The sequence below is a fragment of the Giraffa tippelskirchi genome, chromosome 1 (genome assembly GCF_054371585.1).
Source record: "Giraffa tippelskirchi isolate mGirTip1 chromosome 1, T2T-mGirTip1v1.2.pri, whole genome shotgun sequence".
Lineage (NCBI taxonomy): Eukaryota > Metazoa > Chordata > Mammalia > Artiodactyla > Giraffidae > Giraffa > Giraffa tippelskirchi.
The window spans coordinates 192,804,141-192,827,960 of record NC_137275.1 but is presented as its reverse complement, the minus strand read 5'-3'; the positions used below and the strand labels follow the sequence as shown (position 1 = coordinate 192,827,960).

The 23,820-nt window shown below is 42.6% G+C and overlaps 1 protein-coding gene and 1 pseudogene across 1 annotated transcript; both read left to right on the top strand.

The window, feature by feature from the left end:
* Positions 1-14,342: 14,342 nt before the first annotated feature.
* On the top strand, positions 14,343-17,309 carry LOC145517548 (small ribosomal subunit protein eS12-like; annotated as a pseudogene).
* Positions 17,310-19,713: 2,404 nt separating this feature from the next.
* On the top strand, positions 19,714-20,849 carry CCL21 (C-C motif chemokine ligand 21). The gene is made up of 4 exons (XM_081520251.1): positions 19,714-19,833; positions 19,965-20,085; positions 20,179-20,361; positions 20,443-20,849. Exons 1-4 carry the CDS (start codon positions 19,761-19,763, stop codon positions 20,465-20,467), a joined length of 402 nt encoding a protein of 133 aa, XP_081376377.1. The 5' UTR covers positions 19,714-19,760; the 3' UTR covers positions 20,468-20,849.
* Positions 20,850-23,820: the final 2,971 nt, after the last annotated feature.

Below are 23,820 nucleotides of genomic sequence, written 5' to 3'. Positions count from 1 at the left end.
AAAAATAACAGAATTCTGTATCACCAAAGCTACCATTTAATAGAAAAACCTGTAATCACTTTTTAAAATCCAGATGCATATTATTTTTTTCTCCAAAGCTCCAGCTATGTTTCTAATAATCAGTTCAGTTGAGCTCAATCTCTCAGTCGTGTCCAACTCTTTGCGACCCCATGAACCGCAGCACGCCAGGCCTCCCTGTCTATCACCAACTCCCAGAGTTTACCCAAACTCATGTCCATTGAGTCGGCGATGCCATCCAACCATCTCATCCTCTGTTGTCTCTTTCTCCTCCTGCCCTCAATCTTTCCCAGCATCAGGGTCTTTTCAAATGAGTCAGCTCTTCGCATCAGGTGGCCAAAGTATTGGAGTTTCAGCTTCAACATCAGTCCTTCCAATGAACACCAGGACTGATATCCTTTAGGATGGATTGATTGGATCTCCTTGCAGTCCAAGGGACTCTCAAGAGTCTTCTCCAACACCACAGTTCAAAAGAATCAATTCTTCGGCACTCAGCTTTCTTCACAGTCCAACTCTCACATCCCTACATGACTACTGGAAAAACCATACCCTTGACTAGATGGACCTTTGTTGACAAAGTAATGTCTCTGCTTTTTAATATGCTGTCTAGGTTGGTCATAACTTTCTTTCCAAGGAGTAAGCATCTTTTAATTTCATGGCTGCAATCACCATCTGCAGTGATTTTGGAGCCCAGAAAAATAAAGTCAGCCACTGTTTCCACTGTTTCCCTATCTATTTTCCATAAAGTGATGGGGCCAGATGCCATGTTCTTAGTTTTCTGAATATTGAGCTTTAAGCCAACTTTTTCACTCTCCTCTTTCACTCTCATCAAGAGACTCTTTAGTTCTTCTTCGCTTTCTGCCATAAGGGTGGTGTCATCTGCATATCTGAGGTTATTGATATTGATCACCCATGTTTAAAAACAAATTTTAAAAAATTGAGGTGAAAAGTAGGAACGAATGAGCAAAGACTGAGAAGTAATAGCCAGTGAGGTAGGAGGAAAACCAGGAGAGTACTAGAAGCCAAGAGAGATAAGTATTTCAAAGGAAAGTGGTCAACTGCATGAATGTTGCCAATCTGCCAAGTAAGATGACTCACAGTTGATCATTAGATTTAATAACAGAGATCATTTGTGGCCTTAAGAAGAATAAGGTGAGACACTGAGGTAAAGGCATAACGAGTGGATTTGAGAGAGAGCAATTGGTGATAACAAGTGTAATCAACTGCTATAGAGAGGTTTGTTCCACAGAGTTGCAGAAAAATGAAATAGCATCAAGAGGGGTTTTTAAAGGTAGGAGATATATTCAATAGCATGTTGGATGTTGATGGAAAAGATCCAGTCAAGAGAAATAACTTGATGATGCAGGTGAGAAAGGGGGAGCTGCTGGAGCAATGTCATGGTGCAGAAGTAAAAGAATAGGAGTGAGTCCCCAGGTTGAGGGGTTGGCCTTGCCTTAAATCACAGATGCCTTGCTGGTGGTAAGTACAGAGAAAGTGACAGTAATGGGGGACTTTGTGTATCATGAGAACAGTTTCCCTACAATTAAGAGAATGGGGCAACATTCACACTTCCACACTAGATACTTGAAGAGTATTTATCTCACTTCATTCTCATATAATAGGCAAAGGAACGATAACTCTTTGATTTATTAGATGTGTTTTTAATCTCTAGGGAAGCTCAATGGCATTTAAAATCTTTTTTTGGCCATGTGTATTTCTTCTAGTGTAAATTGTCCATTTTATAATCTATTTTTATATAATGAGAGTAACCTGATTTTTTTTCACATACTCTTGTGTTTATGCCTCCAAGTAAGTGCTGCCAACATCGAGTGATCGCTTAGACACTTACTGTAATCATAATACCACTTGATATAAAGTATTTGGAGTCCTTTAAGGACCTTGGATGCAGAGTAGTTTATAAACCACAAAGGAAAACAGAAAATTCTTTGTATAGAGCATTATTATCACCTTTAAAAAATATTATTTGTATTTAAAAAAACAACAACAACAATACTATATTGTTTACTACACTGATTTACCAAATAAATAACTTTTATTTATTTGGATAAAATAAATACACTTTTATTTATTTGGAAAAAAAAAAGAGAGAATGGGGCAAATACCTAAAGGGGGTGAAAGACGAACTGGGAGGGGCTGATAAAGACAGCCAAAACTCTGGAAGTTACCATGGCAGGTGGTTTCTTTTAGGGCCTAAAAGTCAGTAGCAGAATGTGAGCCCAGGTGGGCAAACGTGGTTGGTGATCACATGTGTGAAGCAGATGTTCTTGGAATATAGAGGGGGAAAGCTCCAGACGCACAGAGCATGAAGTTGGGGCTTGAGACTGAGAAAAAGAGCAGGTGTGGCATCCTAGTGTCCAGGAAGAGACCAGGGATGTCTGCAGGTGGGAAGACAGAACTGGGAAGCAGAAAGACAAAGAGGCTGCCCTGAGTGGATGGGAGGGATCTCTGTTTTGGACTCCTCGTTTCTCTCACAAGGTGACACTTCTGCATTCTCACCTTCTGACCTACCACAGAGGAGCCAAAAGCTGCACTAAGGACAGGAAGTGCTGCAGCTTCCTCGTGATATGGTGTGGGGGTCTGTGGGGCGCCCCTGCCTCACTGATTCCTAAGGAAATCCAGCATGGCTCAACATACATCAAACTAGGAGGTGGAGGCAGGACTCTTCCTCTGTGAGGACCCAGCATGTAGCACAATGTGTCCTGCTAGCAGGATGCAGAAAAGCCAGGATGCGAAGAAGCATGAGTGTCTCGCTGAATGGTGATACTGTGCCCCCAAGGTGAGGAGGCACAAGGCTCAAGCCTGCTGAGCCACACCCTCCATTGTTTCCCTAAAGTATCCCCAAAGATCAGAGGAGGTCTTGTGGCAGGCACATCCTCCCACCCTGCGGGGAGCTGAGAAGAGAGCCACAGAGGAGAGGAGAGGGAGGTCAAGTGGAAGCTGAGGTTAGTGTGCACACATCCTGGCTTAGGTGAAATGGGCTCCTCCTGTGGCCCGCCACAGGCTACCTGCCCTAGAAAAGCATGAATTCATAGTGCTGACCAAGTCCTGCAACAAAGGGCTGGGGGCAGAGAGATGAGCTGGAACCAAGACCTTCAGGATTCTCAATTTCTCAGCAAAATCAAGAGCTGAGAGAAGACAGGCTCAGAGCCTATGATTCATGCAGGATGATGTAGCAGGATGAAGTCTCACTCATCTCATCCTATAACCCTAGCACAAGCCCCACCATCCAGCTCCCCCTTGGCTCAAGAGCTAAAATCACAGCAGAGCACAAACTCCAGAACTGCTGGCAGATGCTAGGAATACAGTGGTGCTTGCTTGGGAACTTTGGAGCTAGCCTCTGTGCTCTGAGGTACCACACTGTCCTGACATGGAGCCCTTAGCCTGGTCTCTGCAGAGAGCCTTTCAGAATTCTAGAGAGAGGATTTCAGACAACTGACTTCCTGCAGTGGGGGGATGGCTTCTCCACAGAATCACTTCTCCTGTAAAACACTGAGTCTCAGCAAACAGGGACCATGGCTGCTTCGTTTCTGTACCACCTCAACAAACACAGGGTGGGCACAGGAATAAACACCACTGGAGATGCTCCTTCCTGTGCCATGTGACAGGAGCTGAGTCTCTGCTCTTCCCCAGTCAGCCAAGCCTATTGCTCCACCTGCTCCAGGGCAGAGGCCTGGGCTGTCGGAGAAGGAAGCACAGAGTCCACTGCAGGGAGAGGAAAGAAGGGAGGACAGCCCCGAGTGCAGGCGGGGACATGAGGAGTGAGAACAGTGCAGGCACGCGAGGTGCGGGGGCAGGCAGAGGACCTGTGCGTAACGGGACTTGGAGAGGACTGTCCCTTCCCAGGCACAGACACAGTGAGGCCAGGACCCTGCGTACTTGCTCTGATGGGAGCACAGAGAGGAGAGAGGGGGCCTGAGAAGGAGCCAGAAGGCGATCTGTTTCCAGAAGGAGGGGTGCCTGCTGCCAACTGCCCCCCTTTCCCGCCCTGTCCCCCTCCTCCACTGGAACGTCTCTGGGTCCACAGCCAGGCAGAGAGCATATTGGGGGCTTTCCAGAGCGTATCATTCCCAAGGTCAAGCCCCACACTAAGGCCTCAGGGGCAGGGCCGGACAGGGCCGGGCAGGCAGCCGGACACATGGGAATCCAGTCAGCGGGAAGGGAAAGGAAACCATCTCTTGCGGTAAACAGCACTGGCAGCTGGGGCGCATCAGAGGAGAGGGACAGGGGAAAGGGAGAGGCCAGAGCAGAGCCTCACACGCAGTCAAAGGCACACGGTTACAGACACAAGAGGACATAATTTCAGTGATGCCACTGAGAAACTAACTCGGAGTAGCCGTTCAGAAAACACACCTCCAGAGACTCATGAACACCCAGCGTCAGACGTGTCCACAGACTCTGGCACCACACACATGGAACAGACACAGCCTCCATCCTGCAGGCCACAAACACAAATGCATTCCAAATCCACAAACACAAATGCATTCCAAATCCATAAACACAAATGCATTCCAAATCCAGCCTGCAAAGTCTTTCTCCTCCATGAAACCTCTTAGGCCACCTCAGCCCAGGCCTGTTCATCTGCCTCTAAACTCCAGTTTGGAATTTCTGTCCCATTGCCTGTCCTTTAATAAGGACAATCTTGGATCCATGTGCATACCTCTGCCCTCAACAATTTGGCTGTGTGCTTTGAAGAAATGTCACAGTCAGCAAGTGAGTCCCTAGACCTCTTCAGCAGCCCCATCCTTCACTTACACACCCATTCCCACCCCCAGGAGTGTCCCCAGTTTGCTGCAGGGCCCTGACTCTTAAGTCAGTCTCTCTGATGCAGCAGAAAGAGAATCTAAAGGAAGAGTCAACCAAACAGACCTACTCCGTTAAGGTAATACTAGTAGGTTTTACCAACAAAATCTTTACATGACCTTATGCTTACCACTCTTTACTTGCAATCTGTAACCACTATGTCAGTTCTATTCCAAGCACAGTCTGAACTCTAACTCTGACCCTAGGCAGCCACACATGGGGTAATGTCTGCAACTACACTGAGCATACAAACATCACACGCTAATAAAGGAACCGGTCATCTGCAGTCCAGGGACCCCGTAGCTCCCTCAGTAACATCTGTCCAGTCATCAAGGCAGCCTGTTCCTGGAGGCCTCTGTGATCAGCTGGGAGCCCAGGAGCACCAGTGCACCCAGGTCCTTTGACCCTTGTTAGATGTATGAGCCCTCAGGGACCCAGCTAACCCCAAGCCCTGTTCCGGGACTAGCTCAGCTTCTGAGCTAAAATTCCTGCCATACCCCTCCCCAGCTCCCGCCTGTCAAGCTGGGAGCATCTGTTGCCCTGGAACCCCTGTCAAGCAGGAATGAGCGGGCCTGGGGCTGAAGGGAATGCGGGCTCTTCCCAGTGTGGGGGTTTCCAGACTCCTGGACCACCCGCACCTAGGACCGCTACCGCTACCCCAGAGCCTGGCCCAGGTGCCCGTCCTAAAGAGGTAGCAGCCTGCTGACACGGGCGAGTAGGGGTGGACGGCACACCTCCTCCCTCTCCTCCAGGGTCTCGATCTGGTCACAGAGTGTGTTCACTCTGTGCTCATCATCAGGTAAAGCTGAAGGGAGTCACATGCACCTCCCTCACCCTCACCCTCGCACAGGTCCTCTGCTGTAACACACCTCCGTACCTCAGCCACCGCAGAGACTGTCCAACACCACCCAGGCCCCCTTGAGAGCTCACCAAGCCCAAATCTTCACCCAACAGACTGGAACACTTAGGTGGCTACTCACGTCTCATATGTGCAGCCATCTGAGTCTCTGTGTCCCCTTCCTTAATGTCTACACCCAGGCTGGCTGCAGAACCAAGAGAGGGGTTGGTTCAGGGCTGCAAGCTCAAGACTCTTACACCAAGGTTAGGGTTTGGGTGGGACTGTGGGATGAGCCCAGGCCAGCATCTGAGGGCAGAGGAATGGCTGGGTGACAGACCTGAGGCCCCAGAGAAGGATAGGGATAACAACTCCTCTCACCACCTCAGGCCCTTTCCTGGGGACAGCATCTGTACCTGAGCTCCACTTCCTTCCAGGCTCCCACCTCCACCCATCAAGTCAGACATCTGCATCCCAGTGTATGGCAGCGATTTTCTGTCACCTTCCTGCTCTGAGAGCAGTTCTTTCCCAGCTTGGCTTTAGGTCCAGCCAGGTATCTATTAATACATCTGGCAAAATCCCCACTCTTTCTTTCCCTTTCTTGAGAGCCCCTAACTTAGATTCTGAGCCACAGTAGCAAGTAAGGAAGTTCCAGTACCTCCAGTATGGAACATCTCCCTGAGGCTGGTGTACCCCTACAGGCACAAGTTCAGAGGTAGGGACTTAGGGCAGATCCTCGGAAGAGCTTCCCAAATTGAGGGAAAGACAATTGAGGATGGGACCCAAGGAGGCTGCGGATACCATCTAACTAACAAGAGGCCCCGTGATGGCATAAACAAGGGGAATGGGGCAGGATGTCCTGGGAGAGACAGGGAACCTGGGATGTTAGGAGAGGAGACTGCACAGTCCCCATCTCTTCCCATTCATGTTCTCCCTCTTTCCACAAGCTGTGCCAGGGCAGAAGGTCCCCCCTCAGGAAGATTAGGGGTATATCACCTCAGCTTCCTCTTCCCCCAAAACACCTTTGTTCCCTTCCCGTGGCTCTGTGCCCATCTGGAGTTTGGGATGAGTTCACTATTTACTCTCCCAGCCCCACCCCACCAAATTCTTGAAAGTGCTTGGACAGCTTGATAAAAATACAGATCCTTTGGCTCTATTCTGAGATTCTGTTTAAGATGGTCTGGGATGGTGCCTCTAATTCTGTATATTTACTAAGCTCTTCACATGATTTCCAAGTGCAGACAAGTTTGGAAACAGTGTAAACAATCTAACATGATATGCCTCTGGTATCAGCTCCACGTTCCCCCAGGCCCATGCTATTCCACCTCTCTGGGAACTCTTCAGAGACGGGCAGTTCACTATTTATTTAGACACTTCCACAAAAGGTAAGGCAGCTGTGGAAGGGGAGATTTTAGAGATGGGAATTAGAAGTTTTCTCATGCCAGGATTTGCCATAAGACCAGGTAAAAGACCCAAGAAATCTTATCTCCTTGTTTTTGCCCAGTCCTGTTCTAGGAATGCCAGCTTCTTGCCAGCTGGACCACTCCCTGCCCTGCTTAAGATCTCAGCCTGTTGTAAAATCTCCAACCCAAGATCTCAAGTATCTCTCTTCTAATTTACTCAGATTTCAGCCCCTTTCTTCTGGGGCCCCCACCCCAACAATATCTCCATCTCTAATCCCATCCCCTCCACATCCCATCCTTTCCCAATAGCCCCACCCCTATTACAGGCACAATCTTTCTGTCACTACCTTGTGCCTGGCCTGCACTGTCCTGACTGCACCCCTCCCAGCCCTGTCCTCCCTGTGGTCTTCTGTTTCCATAAAGCTGGGGTAAGCCTGGAGGTGAGGGGCATGCTGGGTTTAGCACCCTGGGAACCAGATGAATTTTCTAGTCCTAACCTGGTGATCACAACTCGAGATTCTACACTGGTTTTAAACATAGATTCTAAGTTATGACCTAATAATCCTCACACACTATATCCCAGCATAAATTCCAAATGGATTCAAGATTTTAAATGTTAGAAATTCAACTACAAGAATGACAGCATGCAAAATGTCAGAGTAGAAAATTCTAGGGTTAGTCCCTCCACTGAAGCAACCATTGGGCTGAAAAGAGCAATTGGAATCCCCTATTTCAGAACTCTGGAACCTAACTGGACACATAACATTGAGAGGAGTGCTTGATAAAGGCCAAGGATGTTGATCTTTCAGAAGAGATCATATATGAACAAGCTACTAGTCAATGCTAGGGGATGGCAGCCCACATTCCTGTAGTGGCTGGTTGGTGGCAGAGAATCCTGTCCTCCAAAAGTTGGGTTTTATATTTTGGTTGATCTGGGCGTTCCCTGAGAGATAGGTGCAGATGCTTGCCTTGGTTTCAGCCCTCTTGAGCTGCAGCAGCTTCCACAGTAGCACATATCAGAATATTTAAGGGGACTTAACTCTTTTGTGAGAGAGGGAGAGATAATCTTTGTCAGGACATTGGCTGACCACAGAGATTAGAGAACAGAAACTTCAGGGACCACACACATCAAAGAGTGCACTTGGCAAAAAATTTTTGGAAAAGTCAAAACGGACAGCTACAGCCGTTAACAACATGGGCAAATATAAATGATAGCATATTATATCTTTGGTTTATAACTCCTCTTTTTTCTATGTGATTAAAAAGGCATAAAATAATAACTACAAGTCTATGTTAATGGGTACACAATACATAAGGATGTAATCTGTGACAGTAACAATATAAAGGAGGTAGAACAAAGATGTACAGGAGCAGAGTACTATTTGTTTGTACTACTGAAACAAAGCTGGTATTATTCGAACTAGCTTATTATAAGCTTAAGATGTTAATTATAAACACCAAGCTAACTACATGAGTCATGAGTATGAAATGTACAGAGTCAATATAGTCAATAAGTATATAACATTTTATATGGTGACAGAAGGTAACTAGACTTATTGTGGTGATCATTTTGAAATGTACAGAAATAGTTCCTGCACCAGGAACTAACAGTGTTGCAGGTCAATTATACTTCAAAAACAAACCTATAAAAAAAGAGACTGGATTTGTAGTTACCTGAGGTAGGGGTAGGGCAGGGAGGACTGGATTGAAGGGAGTCAAAAGATACAAACATCCATTTACAAGTACTAGGGATGTGATATACAATATAATTAATACAAATAACGTTACTATATGTTACATATGAAAGTTGTTAAGACAGTAAATCCTAAGAGCTCTCATCACAAAGAAAAAACTTTTTTTCTATTTCTTTTATTTTGTACCTATATGAGATGATTTGTGATAATCATTTCATGATATATATAAGTCAAATATTTATGCTGTATACCTTAAACCTATACTGTACTATATGTCAATTATATCTCAATAAAACTGGGGAAAAAGTGAAAAAAATGAGTTCAACTCTCTAATTAAAAGGCAGAGATTATCAAAACTACTATGAGGTATCACCTCACACTGGTCAGAATGGCCATTATCAAAAAAATCTATAAACAATAAATGTTAGAGAAAGTGTGGAAAAAAGGGTACCCTCTTATACTGTTGGTGGGAATGTAAATTGATACAGCCACCGTGGAGAACAGCATGTGTGCTTGCATGCTAAGTCTCTTTAGTCATGTCCAACTCTTTGTGACCCTATGGACTATAGCCTGCCAGGCTCCTCTGTCTATGGAGATTGCAGATAGTACATAGATATTATATGCTCTCTCCTGTCTCCTCTCTCCAGGCAAAAATACTGGAGTGAGTTGTCATGCCCTTCTCCAGGGCATCTTCCCAAATCAGGGACTGAAACTGTGTCTCTTATACAGGCAGATTCTTTACCACTAGTGCCACATGGAAAGCCCTAAAAAACTAAAAATAGAACTACCATATGACCCAGAATTCCACTTTGGGGCCCAGAGAAAACCATAATTCAAAAAGATACAAGCAGGGACTTCCCTGATGGTCCAGTAGCTAAGACTCCATGCTCCCAAGGCAGAGGGCCCAGGTTCAATCCTTGGTCAGCAAACTAGATCCCACATGTCACAACTAAGACCTGACAGAGTCAAGGAAAGAAAAAGATTCATGCACCCCAATGTTCACTGCAGCACTACTTATAATAGCTCAGACATGAAAGTAACCTAAATGTTCATCAACAGAGGAATGGATAAAGAAGATATGGTACATATATACAATGGGATATTAGTCATAAAAAGGAATGAAATTGTGCCATTTGCAGCAACATGCATAGACCTAGAGACTGTCATACAGAGTAAAATAAGTCAGAAAGAGAAAGACAAATATTGTACATTAACACACATATGTGGAATCTACAAAAATGGTATAGATGATCTTATTTGCAAAGCAGAAATAGAGACACAGACATAGAGAACAAACATATACCAAGGGGGAAAGGGGAGATGGGATGAATTGGGAGTTTGGGATTGACATATTTACACTACTTTGTATAAAATAGCTAACTCATGGGAACCTATTGTATAGCACAGGGAACTCTACTCAGTGCTCTAAATGGTTGACCTAAATAGGAAAAAAGATCCAAACAAGAGGGGATATATGTATACATATGACTGATTCACAGTACAGCAGAAACTGACACAGCAGTGTAATACACAAATAAAAAAAAAATACACCAATAAAAATAAATAAATAAAATGTGGGGCTTCCCTGGTGGTCCAGTGGTTAAGAATTTTTCTTGCAATACAAGAGACACTGGTTCAGCCCCTGGTCCAGGAAGATCTGACATACCATGTGGCACAACTAATGAGCCCACGCTCTAGAGCTTGTGAGCCTCAACTACTTAACTCACTCACTACAACTACTGAGGCACATGTGCCCTACAACTACAAAGGCATGTGTGCCTGTGCTCTGTAGCAAGAGAAGCCATGGCAATGAGAAGCCCTAGCACCACAGACAGTAGTCCCCACTCTCCACAACTAGAGAAAGCTGCATGTGGTAATGAAGACCCAACACAGCCAAAAATAAATAAAATGTATAAATGAATGCAAATAAATAAATAAAAGGCAGAGATTATCAAAATGGATTGAAAAAATAAAAGCAAAACCATGATCCATCTATATGCTATCTACAAGAGACTAACTTGAGATACAAATACAGAGCTTTAAAGTAAAAGGATGGATTCCCCTGGTGGTCCAGTGGCTAAGACTCTGGTCTCCCAATGTAGGGCACCTGGGTTTGATCCTTTGTCAGGGAACTAGATCCCACATGCTGCAACTAAGAGTTCACATGTGGCAACTAAAAAGAAAAAGACTTCACATGCCACAACTAAAGATCCTGCATGCCACAGCAAAGTTGAACATGTTGCAACTAAGACCTAGCACAGCCAAATAAATAAATAAATATTTTAATAAATAAAGTAAAAGGATGGAAAACATATCCCATGCAACCAGTGACCAAAAGAGAGCTACAGTGGCTCTATTACTGTCAGACAAAACAGACTTTTTGTAAAAAAAGGGTTATAAGAAATCAAAGAAGACTGTTTTTTGATAAAATGTTTGATACAGAAAGATATAACAGTTATAAACAACTAACAGCCAAGCATCATAACATATAAAGCAAAAAACTAACAGAATTGTAGGGGAGAGTTGACAGTTCTATAATAATTGCTGTAGAATTTAATACCTCACTTTTAATAATGGATAACCAAACAGGAGATCAATAAGGAAACAGAGAACTTGAACAATACTATAAATAAAGTAGACCTAACATTTATACACACCAAAAATAGGAGAATATGATTTCTTCTGAAGTTCACATGGAACATTCTCTAGGATAAACCACATGGTAGGCCATAAAACAAATCTTAACAAAATGTTAAGACTGAAATCATTCAGAGTATCTTTTCTGATCACAGTAGAATAAAACTATAAATCAGTAACAAAAGGAAAAGTGGAAAATTCACAAATATGTGGAAACTGAACAACACACTCAAATAATGAGTCAAAGAAGAAATCACAAGGCAACTTAGAAAACACTTTGAGACAAATAAAAAGAAAAACATAATAAACTAAAACTTTTGAGAGTCAATGAAGGCAATGCTAAGAGGGAAATTGATAACTATAAACACCTATATTTAAAAAGATTTCAAATCAATAACCTAACTATTCACTTTAAGAAACTAGAAGAAGTCAATAAAACCAAACCCAAAATATCAGAAAGAAGGAACTAATAGTAAAACAGAAACAAATGAAATAGAGAATACAAAAAATAGAGAAAAATCAACAAAACCAAAATGTGGTTCTTTGAAAAGATCAACAAAATTAACACATTTGAGGTTAGACTGGCTAAGGAAAAAAGAAAGAATTTTTAAATAATTCAAGTTTTTAAAATAATTCAAATTATTAAAATCAGAAATGAAACTGGGGGCATTACTACCAATTTTATAGACATAAAAAATGTTATTAGAGGATACTATGAACAATTGTACATCAATGATTTGGGTAATGATGAAATGGATAAATTCCAGAAACATATAAACTATCAAAACTTACTCAAGAATAAATAGAAAATCTAAATAGATCTACAACAAGTAAGGAGATTCAATCAATAACGAAAATATCCCAACAAAGGAAAACCCAGCACCAGATGGCTTCGTTAATGAATATGGCCAAATATTTTTTCTACCAAATATTTAAAGAAGAATTAGCATCAATCCTTCTCAAACTCTTTCAAAAAAAATTGAAGAGGAGGGAACATTCCCTAACTCATTTTATGAGGCCAGCACTACCCTGATAACAAAGCCGCATGAAGGCACTACAAGAAAATAAAAGTACAGGTCAGTATCCCTGATGAACAGAGATTTTAAAATTCTCAACAAAATACTAGTAAACCAAATTCAATAGAAGATTAGAAGGGTCATACATCACTATCAAGTGGGATTTATTTCAGAGATACAAGGATGGTTCAACATCCACAAATCAATCAGTATGATACAACACATTAACAAATTGAAGAATAAAAATCATACAATCATCTCAATAGACACAGAAAAAACATTTGACAAGATTCAACACTCATTAATGATTTTTTAAAAAGACTCTCAATAAAGTGGATATAGAAGGAATGTACCTCAACATAATAAAAGCCATATATGACAAGCCTTCAGCTAACATAACACTCAAATGTGAAAAGTTGAAAACTTTTCCTGTAATATTAGGAACAAAAGACAATTGCTTATTATCACCACTTCTATTCAGCTTCTTATTGGAAGTCTTAGGGAGGGCATTAGGCAAGAAAATTTATGTATGTATATAAAACCCCAAAGACGCCATCAAAAACCTCTTAGAACTAATAAACAAATTCAGTAAAGTTGCAAAATACAAAATCAACAGAAAAAAATCAGTTGTGTTTCTATACACTAAAAACAAACTATCTGGAAAAAAATTAAGAAACAATCCCACTTATTATAGCATCAAAAACAATAAAATACCTAGGAATAAATTAAACCAAGGAAGTGAAAGACCTATACACTGAAAACTATAAGACACTGATGAAAGAAATTAGAGAAGACACAAATGGAAAGATACCTTGTATTCTTGGATTGGCATGTTAATATTGCTAAAATGTCCATAACTACCCATAACTACAAATTCAATGCAATCCCCATCAAAATTCCAACTGCATTTTTTCACAGAAATATAAAAAAATCCTAAAATGCATGTAGAACCACAAAAGACCCCAAATAGAATAATTTTGAGGAAGAAAAACAAAGCTGGAGCCATCATGCTTCCTGCTTTCAAACTATATTACTAAGCTATAGTAATCAAAACAGTATAGTACAGGCATGAAAACAGAAACATAGACCAATGCAATAGAATATAGAGTCCAGAAATATACCTACACATATACAGTCAACTAATCTTTGAAAGGGAACCAAGAACACAAAATGGGGAAAGGATAGTCTTTTCAATAAATGGTGTGGAAAAAACTGGATAGCCACATGTACAAGAATGATACTGGACCCCTATTTTACACCACCCACAAAAATTAATTCTAATTAAAGATTTAAATGTAAGACTTAAACCCATAAAACTCCTAGAAGAAAAAGCAGAAGAAAATCTCCTCTGCATTGGTCTTGGCAATATTTTTGAATATATGAAAACAAAGCAAAAATAAATGAGTGGGGACTTCCCTGGTGATTCAGTGGTTGAGAACTCCCCTGCCAGTGCAGGGTACATGGGTTCAATCCATACTCCAAGAAGATTCCACATGCCATGTAACAAATAAGTCCATGTACCACAACTACTGAGCTCACGCTCTAGTGACCACAAGCTGCAACTACTGAGCCTGTGTGCCACAACTACTAAAGCCTGCATGCTCTAGGGTCTAAGTGCCACAACTACTGAAGTCTGAGCACCTAGAGCACATGCTCCGTAATAAAAGAAACCACCACAATGAGAAACCTGAGCACCACAATGGAGAGCAGCCCCTGCTTGCTGTAACTAGAGAAAGCTTGCACACAGCAATGATGACCCAGCATAGCCAATAAATAAATAAATACTTCTTAAAATAAACAAAGTGGGAGTACATCAAACTAACAAACTTCGGGAGACTCTTTTCCTGCAACCTCTGAGTAGCTCAGAGATGGAACCTGGGGTACATTAAAGATTCAGCTCCACCCATTACCCACCATCATGGCCAAGGAAGGCACTGGTGCTGGAGGGGTAATGGACATTAATATTGTTTTGCAAGAAGTGTTGAAGACTACTTTCATCACAATGGCCTAGCACATGGATTTTTCAAAGTTGCAAAGCACCGGACCAGTGCCATGCCCATCTTTGAGTGCTTGCATCCAACTGTGATGAACCTACGTATGTTAAGTTGTTGGAGGCCCTAATGAAGATTGATGACAATAAGAAACTAGGGAAATAGATACATAAAAAGGTTTTCACAATATTCAATACCCATTTATGGTAAAAAAAAAAAAAAAAAAAAACCTCCCCATAAAGTGGACATAGAGGGAACCTACCTCAACGTAATAAAGGCAATGTACAAGAAACCCACAGCAAACATCATTCTCATTGATGAAAAACTGAAAGCATTTCCTCTAAGATCAAGAACAAGATAATGATGTCCACTCTCACCACTATTATTCAACATAGTTTTGGAAGCCCTAGCCATGGCAATCAGAGAAGAAAAAGAAATAAAAAGAATCCAAATTGGAAATGAAGAAGCAAAACTGTCACTGTTTGCAGAGGACATGATACTACACATAGAAAATTCTAAATATGCTACCAGAAAACTATTAGAACTCATCAATGAATTTGGTAAAGTTGCAAGATACAAAATTAATACAGAAATCTCTTGCATTCCTATACACTAACAACTAAAGATCAGAAAGAGAAATTAAGGAAACAATCTCACTGACCATCACAATAAAAAGAATAAAATACCTAGGAATAAACTTAGCTGAGGAGGCCAAAGACCTCAGAAAACTATAAGATACTGATGAAAGAAATCAAAGATGACACAGATGGGGAGATTTACCATGTTCTTGGATTGGAAGAAGAAATATTGTGAAAATGACTATACTACCCAAAGCAGTCTACAGACTTAATGCAGCCACAGAATTAGAAAAAAAAAAAAAATGTACGACTTGTATGGAAATACAAAAGGCCCCAAATAGCCAAAGTAACCTTGAGAAAGAAAAATGGAGCTGGTGGAGTCAGGCTCCCTGACTTTAGACAGTACTACAAAGCTATAGTAATCAAAATAATATGGTACTGACACAAAAACAGAAATATAGATCAGTGGAGTAGTACAGAAAGTCTGGAGATAAACCCTACCTATGGTCACCTAATCTATGACAAAGGAGGCAAGAATATATACAATGGAGAAAAGACAGTCTCTTCAATAAGTGTCCTAGGAAAACTGGACAGCAACATGTAAAAGAACGAAAGTAGAACATTCCCTAACACAATACACAAAAATAAACTAAAAATGGATTAAAAACTAAATGTAAGACTGACACTATAAGACTGTTGGAAGAAAACATAGGAAGACTACTCTTTGACATAAATCTCAATAAGATATTTTATGATCCACCTCCTAGAGTAATGGAAATAAAAGCAAAAATAAACAAACAGGATCTAATTAAACTTAAAAGCTTTGCACAGCAAAGGAAAACACAAACAAAACAAAAAGACAACCCTCAGAATGAGAGAAAATAATTGCAAAGGAAGCAATTGACAAGGTATTAATCTCCAAAATATACAAATAGCTCATGCAGCTCAGTACTAAAAAAAAAACACCCAATTGAAAAATGGGCAGAAGATCTAAATAGACATTTCTGCAAAGAAGACATATGCATGGCTAAACAGCACATGAAAAGATGCTCAACATCACTAATTATTAGAGAAATGCACATCAAAACTACAATGAGGCATCAACCCACACTTGTCAGAATGGCCATCATCAAAAAGTCTGTAACAATAAATGCTGAAGCGGGTATACACTGTTGGTGGGAAAGTAAATTGGTACTGACACTATGGAGAACAATATGGAAGTTTCTTTAAAAAAAACAAAAACTAGAATTACCATATGTCACAGCAATCCCATTCCTAGGCATATACCAGGAGAAAATCATAATTTGAAAAAATACATGCACCCCAATGTTCACTGCAGCACTATTTACAATAGCCAGGACTTGGAAGTAATCTAAATGTCCATCACCAGAGGAATGGCTAAAGAAGATATGGTATATATATACAATGGAATATTACTCAGTCATTAAAAAGAACAAAATAACGCCATATGCAGCAACATGGATAGACCTCAAGATTCTCATACTGAGTGAAGTAAGTCAGGCAGAAAAAGACAAATAATCATATGATATTGCTTATATGTAGAAATTTTTTAAAGGGTACAGGAACTTCTCTGGTGGTCAACTAGCTGAGACCACACTCCCAAAGCAGGGGACCCAAGTTTGATCCCTGGTCACGGAACTAGATCCCAAATGCTACAACTAAGAGTTTGCATGCCACAACTAAAAGATCCCACGTGCCACAACTAAATCTTTGAAAGTCAACTAATTTGCATGCCCCAATGAAGACTGAAGATCTCATGTGCCACAACTAAAGATCTCAAATGCCCAGCACAGTTGAATAAATAAAAAATTTTTTAAAGGGTACAAATGAACCTACTTACAAAACAGAAGTAGAGTCAGAGATGTAGAAAACAAACTTATGGTTACCAGGGGATAAGCGGGGGAGAGATAAACTGGAAGACTGGGATTGACATATACACACTACTATATATAAAACAGATAATTAATTAAGAATCTACTGTATAGCACAAGGAAGTCTATCCAATATTCTTAATGGCCTATACAGGAAAAGACTCTTTTAAAAAAGAGTGGATACATGTATATGTGTAACTGATTCACTTTGCTATACACCTGAGACTAACAACATTGTAAATCAACTATACTCCAATTAAAAAAAAAAAAAAAAAGAAACTAGGGGAGTGGGTAGGCCTCTGTAAAATTGATGGAAAGGGAAAACCCTGAAAGTGGTTGATTGCAACTGTGTAGTGGTTAAGGACTAGGCAAAGATTTTCAGGCCAAGGATGTCATCAAGAAGTACTTCAAATGCAAGAAGTGAACAAATTTAAAACTTGGCTCTTGTTTAAAATAAATAAATAAGCAAGGTTCTGTACAACAAAAGAAAAAATCAACAAAAACGAAGGGCAGTGTAGGGACACAGGAAATAGGAAAAAAATATTTACAAACCATATATCTGATAAAAGGTTAATACCTGAAATATATATAAGGAACTCCTAAAACTCAATAGCAAAACAAATAAACAAAAAATCTGACTATAAACTGGGAAAAGAACCTGAAAATAAATTTTTCCAAAGAAGATACACAAATAGCCAGTCGATACATGAAAATATGTTCAATATATCACTAATCATCAGGGAAATGCAAATCAAAACCAGAAAGAGATATCACATCACACCTGTTAGGAGGACTACTATCAAAAAGATAAGAGATAATAAATGCTCCAAAGGGTGTGGAAAAATGAGAACACTTCTCTATTGCTGGTGAGAAAGTATACTGGTACAGCCATAACATAAAATAGTATGGAAGTTCCTCAAAAAAATAAAAATAGAACTACCATGTGATCCAGCAATCCCACTTCTGGGCATATATGCAAAGGAAATGAAATCACTACCTCTAAGTGATACCTGCACTCCCATTTTCTGTGCATCATTACTCACAACAGCCAAGATATGGAAACAGCCTAAATGTCTGTTAGGGAAACAGCCTAAGTAGAAAACAAGCTTGTGATTATATATAAGGTTATATATACACAATAGAATATTATTCAGCCCCATATAGAAGGCTGAGTGCCAAAGAACTGATGCTTTCAAATTGTGGTGCTGGAGAAGACAAGAGTCCCTTGGACTGCAAGGAGATTCAACCTGTCAGTCCTAAAGGAAATCAACCCTGAATATTCATTAGTAGGACTGCTGCTAAAGCTGAAGCTCCACTACTTTGGCCACCTGATTCGAAGAGCTGACTCATTGGAAAAGACCCTGATGCTGGGAAAGATTGAAGTCAAAAGAAGGAGGCAAGTGACGATGAGATGGTTAAATAGTATCACTGACTCAAAGGACATGAATTTGAGCAAACTCCAGGAGATAGTGGAGGACAGAGGAGCCTAGCATGCTGCAGTCCATGGGGTCGCAAAGAGTTGGACACAACAAGAAGGAAACCTGCCATAAGAAACAGAAGGAATCTGGAGGGGATTATGCTAAGTGAAATAAGTCAAAGAAACACAAATACTGTATGGTGCCACTTATATGGGGAATCAACAAAAAAGTCAAATACAAAAAAGAAAGCAGAATGGTGGTTGTCAGGGGCTGGGGGTGGGGAAAATGGAGAGATGTTTTAATGGGTACAAACTTTCAGTTATAAAATGAGTAAGTTCTGTGGATCAAATGTACAACATGGTGATTATAGTTAACAATACTGTACTGGTGGCTCAGACGGTGAAGAATCTACCTGCAATGCGGGAGACCTGGGTTCAGCCTCTGGGTTGGGAAGATCCCCTGGAGAAGGGAACAGCTACCCACTCCAGTATTCTTGCCCAGAGAATTCCATGGACAGAGACTGGCAGGCTACAGTCCCTGAGGTTGCAAAGAGTCAGATACAACTGAGCAACTTTCATTTGTACTGTATACTTGAAATTTGCTAAGGAAGTAGGCCTCAAACTGTCTCACTACAAAAAATAAAAAATAAAAAGGTATAACTACATGAAGTGATGGAGGTATTAATTAACTTGTGGTAATTATTTCATAATATATACATATATCAACTCATCACATTGTACACTTTAAACATACACAATTGTGTCAATTATACTCAATAATGCTGGGGGGAAAACCTAAGGGGAAATCTTCAAGGGCTTAGATTTGGCAATGGTTTCCTAAATATGATACCAAAAATACAGACAACAGAAGAAAAATTAGATAATCTGAATTAAAAATTTTTGTGCATCAAAGAACACTATCAAGGTATCAAAAGAATGAAAACACAACCCACAGAAGGAAATATTTGCAAACTATATATTTGATAAGAGGCTATTATCCAGAATGTACACAGAACTCTTACAATTTATTAATCAGATTTGTATTTTAGGAACAGTCCTCAGACTGCTTGAAGAAACAGAAGAACATGGAGCCTGGAGTGAACTGAAGAGGCAATCACAGTGTTCCAGAGGAGAGGTGTTAAGGCCTCCATCAAGACAGGGGCTGGGAATAGAAGGCAGGCCTTTCAGATTCAACTTTTATTGAGCAGGAGACAGGGTCGGCTTGGGGGACTGACTAGCTGTGTGAAGTTTTCATTTCCGCATACTAGTGAGGCTGGGTGCCAGGACAGGATCTGGGTGTCTTTCAGGAAGGAAGGAGGGAGATTCCTACTCTTGCCTGGACAGAGTGCCTAGGGATGGGGGAAGCGAAAGTGTCCGCCTGCATAAATAGGCAGCACACCAGTCATAGCCCACACCGGACCCCCAAACTGAAGCTGTCCACCTCGCCTGAGCTCTGCCATGGCCATGGCTCAGTCACTGGTTCTGAGCATCCTTGTCCTGGTCCTGGCCTTCTGCATCCTCCAGGTCCAAGGTATCAAGGAGTTGCCTGGGGGGCGGTGGTGGAGGGCGGTGGGGGAGGGTGGTGGGGGTGTGGAAAGAGCTAGAGAGGCCTGAGTAGGAATCTACAAGCAGCCTCTCACTCCCTGCGAACCCCACCCACAGGCAGTGATGGAGGGGCACAGGACTGTTGCCTCACGTACAGCCGAAAGAAGATTCCCGCCAACATTGTCCGCGGCTACCGGAAGCAGGACCTAAGCCTGGGTTGCACTATGCCAGCTATCCTGTAAGTAGGTACAAGGGGTGGTGCAGGCTGGCAGCTGAGTGGGAGGGCAGGATGGGCAAGACTAGGACAGGCTTGCCACCCCCCGAACCCTAGGTTCTCGCCTCGGAAACGCTCTCAGCCAGAGCTATGTGCAAACCCTAAAGAGGCCTGGGTGCAGAACCTGATGCGGCGTCTGGACAAGCCTTCAGCCCCACGGAAACCAGCCCAGGACTGTAAGAAGGACAAGAGGGCCCCCAAGTCTGGCAAGAAGGGAAAGGGTTCCAAAGGCTGTAAGAGGTAAGGGAGCTAAAGGGACAGAGGGAGGGAGGTGAAGGAGAGCCTCAATCATGCCCTCAAACCCCTCTTCTGCCCTCCCAGGACTGAGACCCCAAAAGGGCCATAGCCCAGTGACCAGCTCGGAGCCCAGGAGGTCCCCACCAGTCTCACCAGGGCTTGGAGCCCCAACCAAAGGGACAAGAGAGGCTAGGAGAGAGGGAGGACTTGGGGGCCCCAGAGCAGCCTCACCCCTTCTCCAGCTTCAACCACCCCTTCTGTATTCCCACCCTACCCTGCACAGCTGCACTGCCCACATCAGGCCAGGCCTAGAGAGGCAGAGAAGGGCATGTCCCCTAGGAAGTGTGAGAGGTGGCAGCAGGACTGTCCCCTCTGAGGAAAGTTCACCCAGGGTCCTGGACCTGACCCTGCTCCACACTACACACTACCCAGCTCTTTTTTCTTTGTAAATATGACTTATACCCAATTGAATAAATAGCCATTCTGGCCTTCTTCCTGTGTTTCTGTTCCTGTGTGTTTGTGTCTGCAGAGAAGCCATTTTCACCACCGAGGGGAGTCACATACTCTAGGATCCCGATCAAGAGCTCGGGCTGGAAAAATTCTATGTTCTTGCCCGCCCCAAGACTTTCCTTGCTTCCCAGGTGCCCAGACCTGCAGGCAGTAAAAGAGAAGCTGACTGGCAGGGTGGGAGCTGGGCTGCTCCGGGTCTAGGAGAAATCCCTGCCCATGGAGAGATGCAGGGCACACATCCTCAATGGTTCTGCAGGCCTCTGAGACCCTGAAGAGACCACTTACCCTGCTTCTGCCCAGCACTCTCACTCTCAGCTTCACCCTTGCCTTTTGGCATATTGGAGGGAAGCGGGAGCCTGAACCTGCCTGTAACACAGGCAAACACAAGTTCTACTGGAACCTGCCCTACGCAGAGTTCCCATCTCCTCCCAAAGACCCCAGAGGATTCCCTTCCACCCTGACCAGTGAAAGGGGGTGCATGGCCTCTTCTGCTTGCCCCATGGGGCTGTGTGCTCTCTGTTCCTATCTGGGCTCTCTAGTCCTCCCTCAGCTTCCTTCCAGCTAGGAATGCATCCTCCTCATCCCTTCTTTTCTCCTTTCTTCCCTAGCTGGGGTCCAGGGCACTTTAGCCACTTTAACCTCTTGAGGCCATGGAATGAGTCTCCAGTGACAGGTATTTGGAACCCCAGAAATGAGATGTAAATTAGTCTCTTCTCTGAGAAGACTCCAGCCTGGCTCTCCTATACCTCTCCCTTCCCAGAGCAGAGACGCTCCAATCCCCACTTCACCCTTAGGTGAGGGAGGGGAGAGAGACCATTAGATGGGGCCAGGACAAGTGAGAAAGGAGGGGACAGGTCCTGGGAGAGGGGCAAGGAGCTAGAGGTGTCTGCCGCATCCCCTTGTTCTTCCTTTAGGGCCTGAGCATGCCAGAGCACTTAACCGCTCATTATCAAGTCATGAAAATATTTGCTGTCTGCTCTTCCTGAGGCCAGTGAAAACAGGGGCTGCTCCCTACCTATCATCATGCAGCAGGTGTGATCTTAGTCTATAAACTCAGATGTGCAAGAGTTACTGCACTTTAAAATGCTCTTTCAGGAATTCCCTGGCAGTCCATTGGTTAGAACTCAGCGCTTCTAGGGCCCAGGTTCATCCCTGGTTGGGGAACTAAGATCCTGCAAGGTGCATGGCATAGCCAAAGACATATATATTTACACACAATATAAAATGTTCTTCCAATGAACCTACTCCAAGGCCCTGCACTGGAGGGCTGGCAGTCTCAGGATCCCATCTGCCAAGGGCTGTGCAAAGGTCAAAGAAACAGCAAGGCACAGGGGAGGCTTCCTACATGCCCCTGACACCCTCCCATCAGGGGATGTGTCTCACCAGTGAATGCTGGGACCCCTGTGTTCCCAGCAGGCACAGCTCCCTGGGTCTTGGACTCTCCAACTCACAGCTCTGTGCCACATTTGAGCCACAGGAGTTCAGCTGTGAGAGCCTCTGAGCTTGGTCCTGGCTTCCCCAGACAACCCCCAGAGCCATCTACTCAGGTCCTACCACTTGCTTCATCCCAGTCAGGGATTAGAGCCCACTGCCCACAGTGGCTAGACATACACACCAATCCCCTCCACAGTCTTAAGGAACTCTCTTCATAACCCTCCCTTTTCTCAGTCCTTCCAAGGTAAAACCTGTTCCCAGGTTTACTCTAGACTTTTACAAAGGTAAAAGGGATTCTGACAGGGTGCTGATACTCTCAGCCCTACCAAAATCCTCGCTTGCTCTAAAGAGAAAAGAAAATGACCAGCAGAAAGAAGAAAAAAAAAAAAAACACAGGCAAAACAAAGCTTCATATTTCACTAAATTATCCTACCACATTGCATACCTGGTATTTGCCTCAAGCCCTGCTCTGAGTAGGCATGCAATATAATATTTATCTCATCAGAGAATGAGTCCCTACTCTCCTTTTCTGCCTTCATCTTTGACAATACTATCCTGTTCTTTCTTCTTTCTATAAGATGTATCATTCAAAAAAACCAAATAATACATACTCATGGTTAATAAAACCAGAAAGTACCAAAACAGTTTTTCTGAACAATGATTTCCTGAAACTTAACTCTTAAGCTACTTCTTCTAGGAGTTAGTGCCATACGTCCAAATGCTTTGTTCATACCTCTTTTTTTTTTAATTTACTTATTTTTAAAGTTATCAGTTGACTTCCTATTATAAAAAGTGAGGATTTAGCTCTTTTACTAACCCTCTTCCCCTGTCACTCTATCCTCTAAAAACACCTACACCACTATACAGTAGTCATGTATGGATATATGAATTGGACCGTAAAGAAGGCTAAGCGCTGAAGAATTGATACTTTTGAACTGTGGTGTTAGAGAAGACTCTTGAGAGTCCCTTGGACTGCAAGGAGATCAAATCAGTCAATCTTAAAGGAAATCAATCCTGAATATTCATTAGAAGGACTGATGCTGAAACGGAAGCTCCAATACTTTGGCCACCTGATGCCAAGAGCTGACTCACTGGAAAAGACCCTGATGCTGCAAAAGGTTGAAGGCATGAGGAGAAGGGAACAACAGAGGACGAGATGGTTGGATGGCATAACTGACTCAACGGACATGAGTTTGAGCAAGCTCCAGGAAACGGTGAAGGACAGAAAAGCCTGGCGTGCTGCAGTCCACGGGTCGCAAAGAGTCGGACACGACTGAATGACTGAACAACAACTACACTTAGGCAATGATCAGAATTTACATTATAATGACCATGTAAATGTTGTTCATTGCAGAGAAAAGTAGCATACTTTGCTTACTCTCCTTTTGTCACTCAGCTTTTTTTTTTTTTAAGATTCTAATTGCTCTTCCTTTTTTAAAATACCTCTACTTTCCCATTATGACAGCCTCGATATTTTTCAAACATTTTATCACAGGATTAAAGACCTAATGTTTAAAA

What these genes read in the sequence shown, in the direction of transcription:
- CCL21 (XM_081520251.1), top strand. Translation starts at nt 19,761, where the DNA reads ATGGCCATGGCTCAGTCACTGGTTCTGAGCATCCTTGTCCTGGTCCTG. An exon ending in CTGCATCCTCCAGGTCCAAG is followed by an intron (nt 19,834 to 19,964) that starts GTATCAAGGAGT and finishes CCCCACCCACAG; the next exon opens with GCAGTGATGGAGGGGCACAG. An exon ending in GGTTCCAAAGGCTGTAAGAG is followed by an intron (nt 20,362 to 20,442) that starts GTAAGGGAGCTA and finishes CTGCCCTCCCAG; the next exon opens with GACTGAGACCCCAAAAGGGC.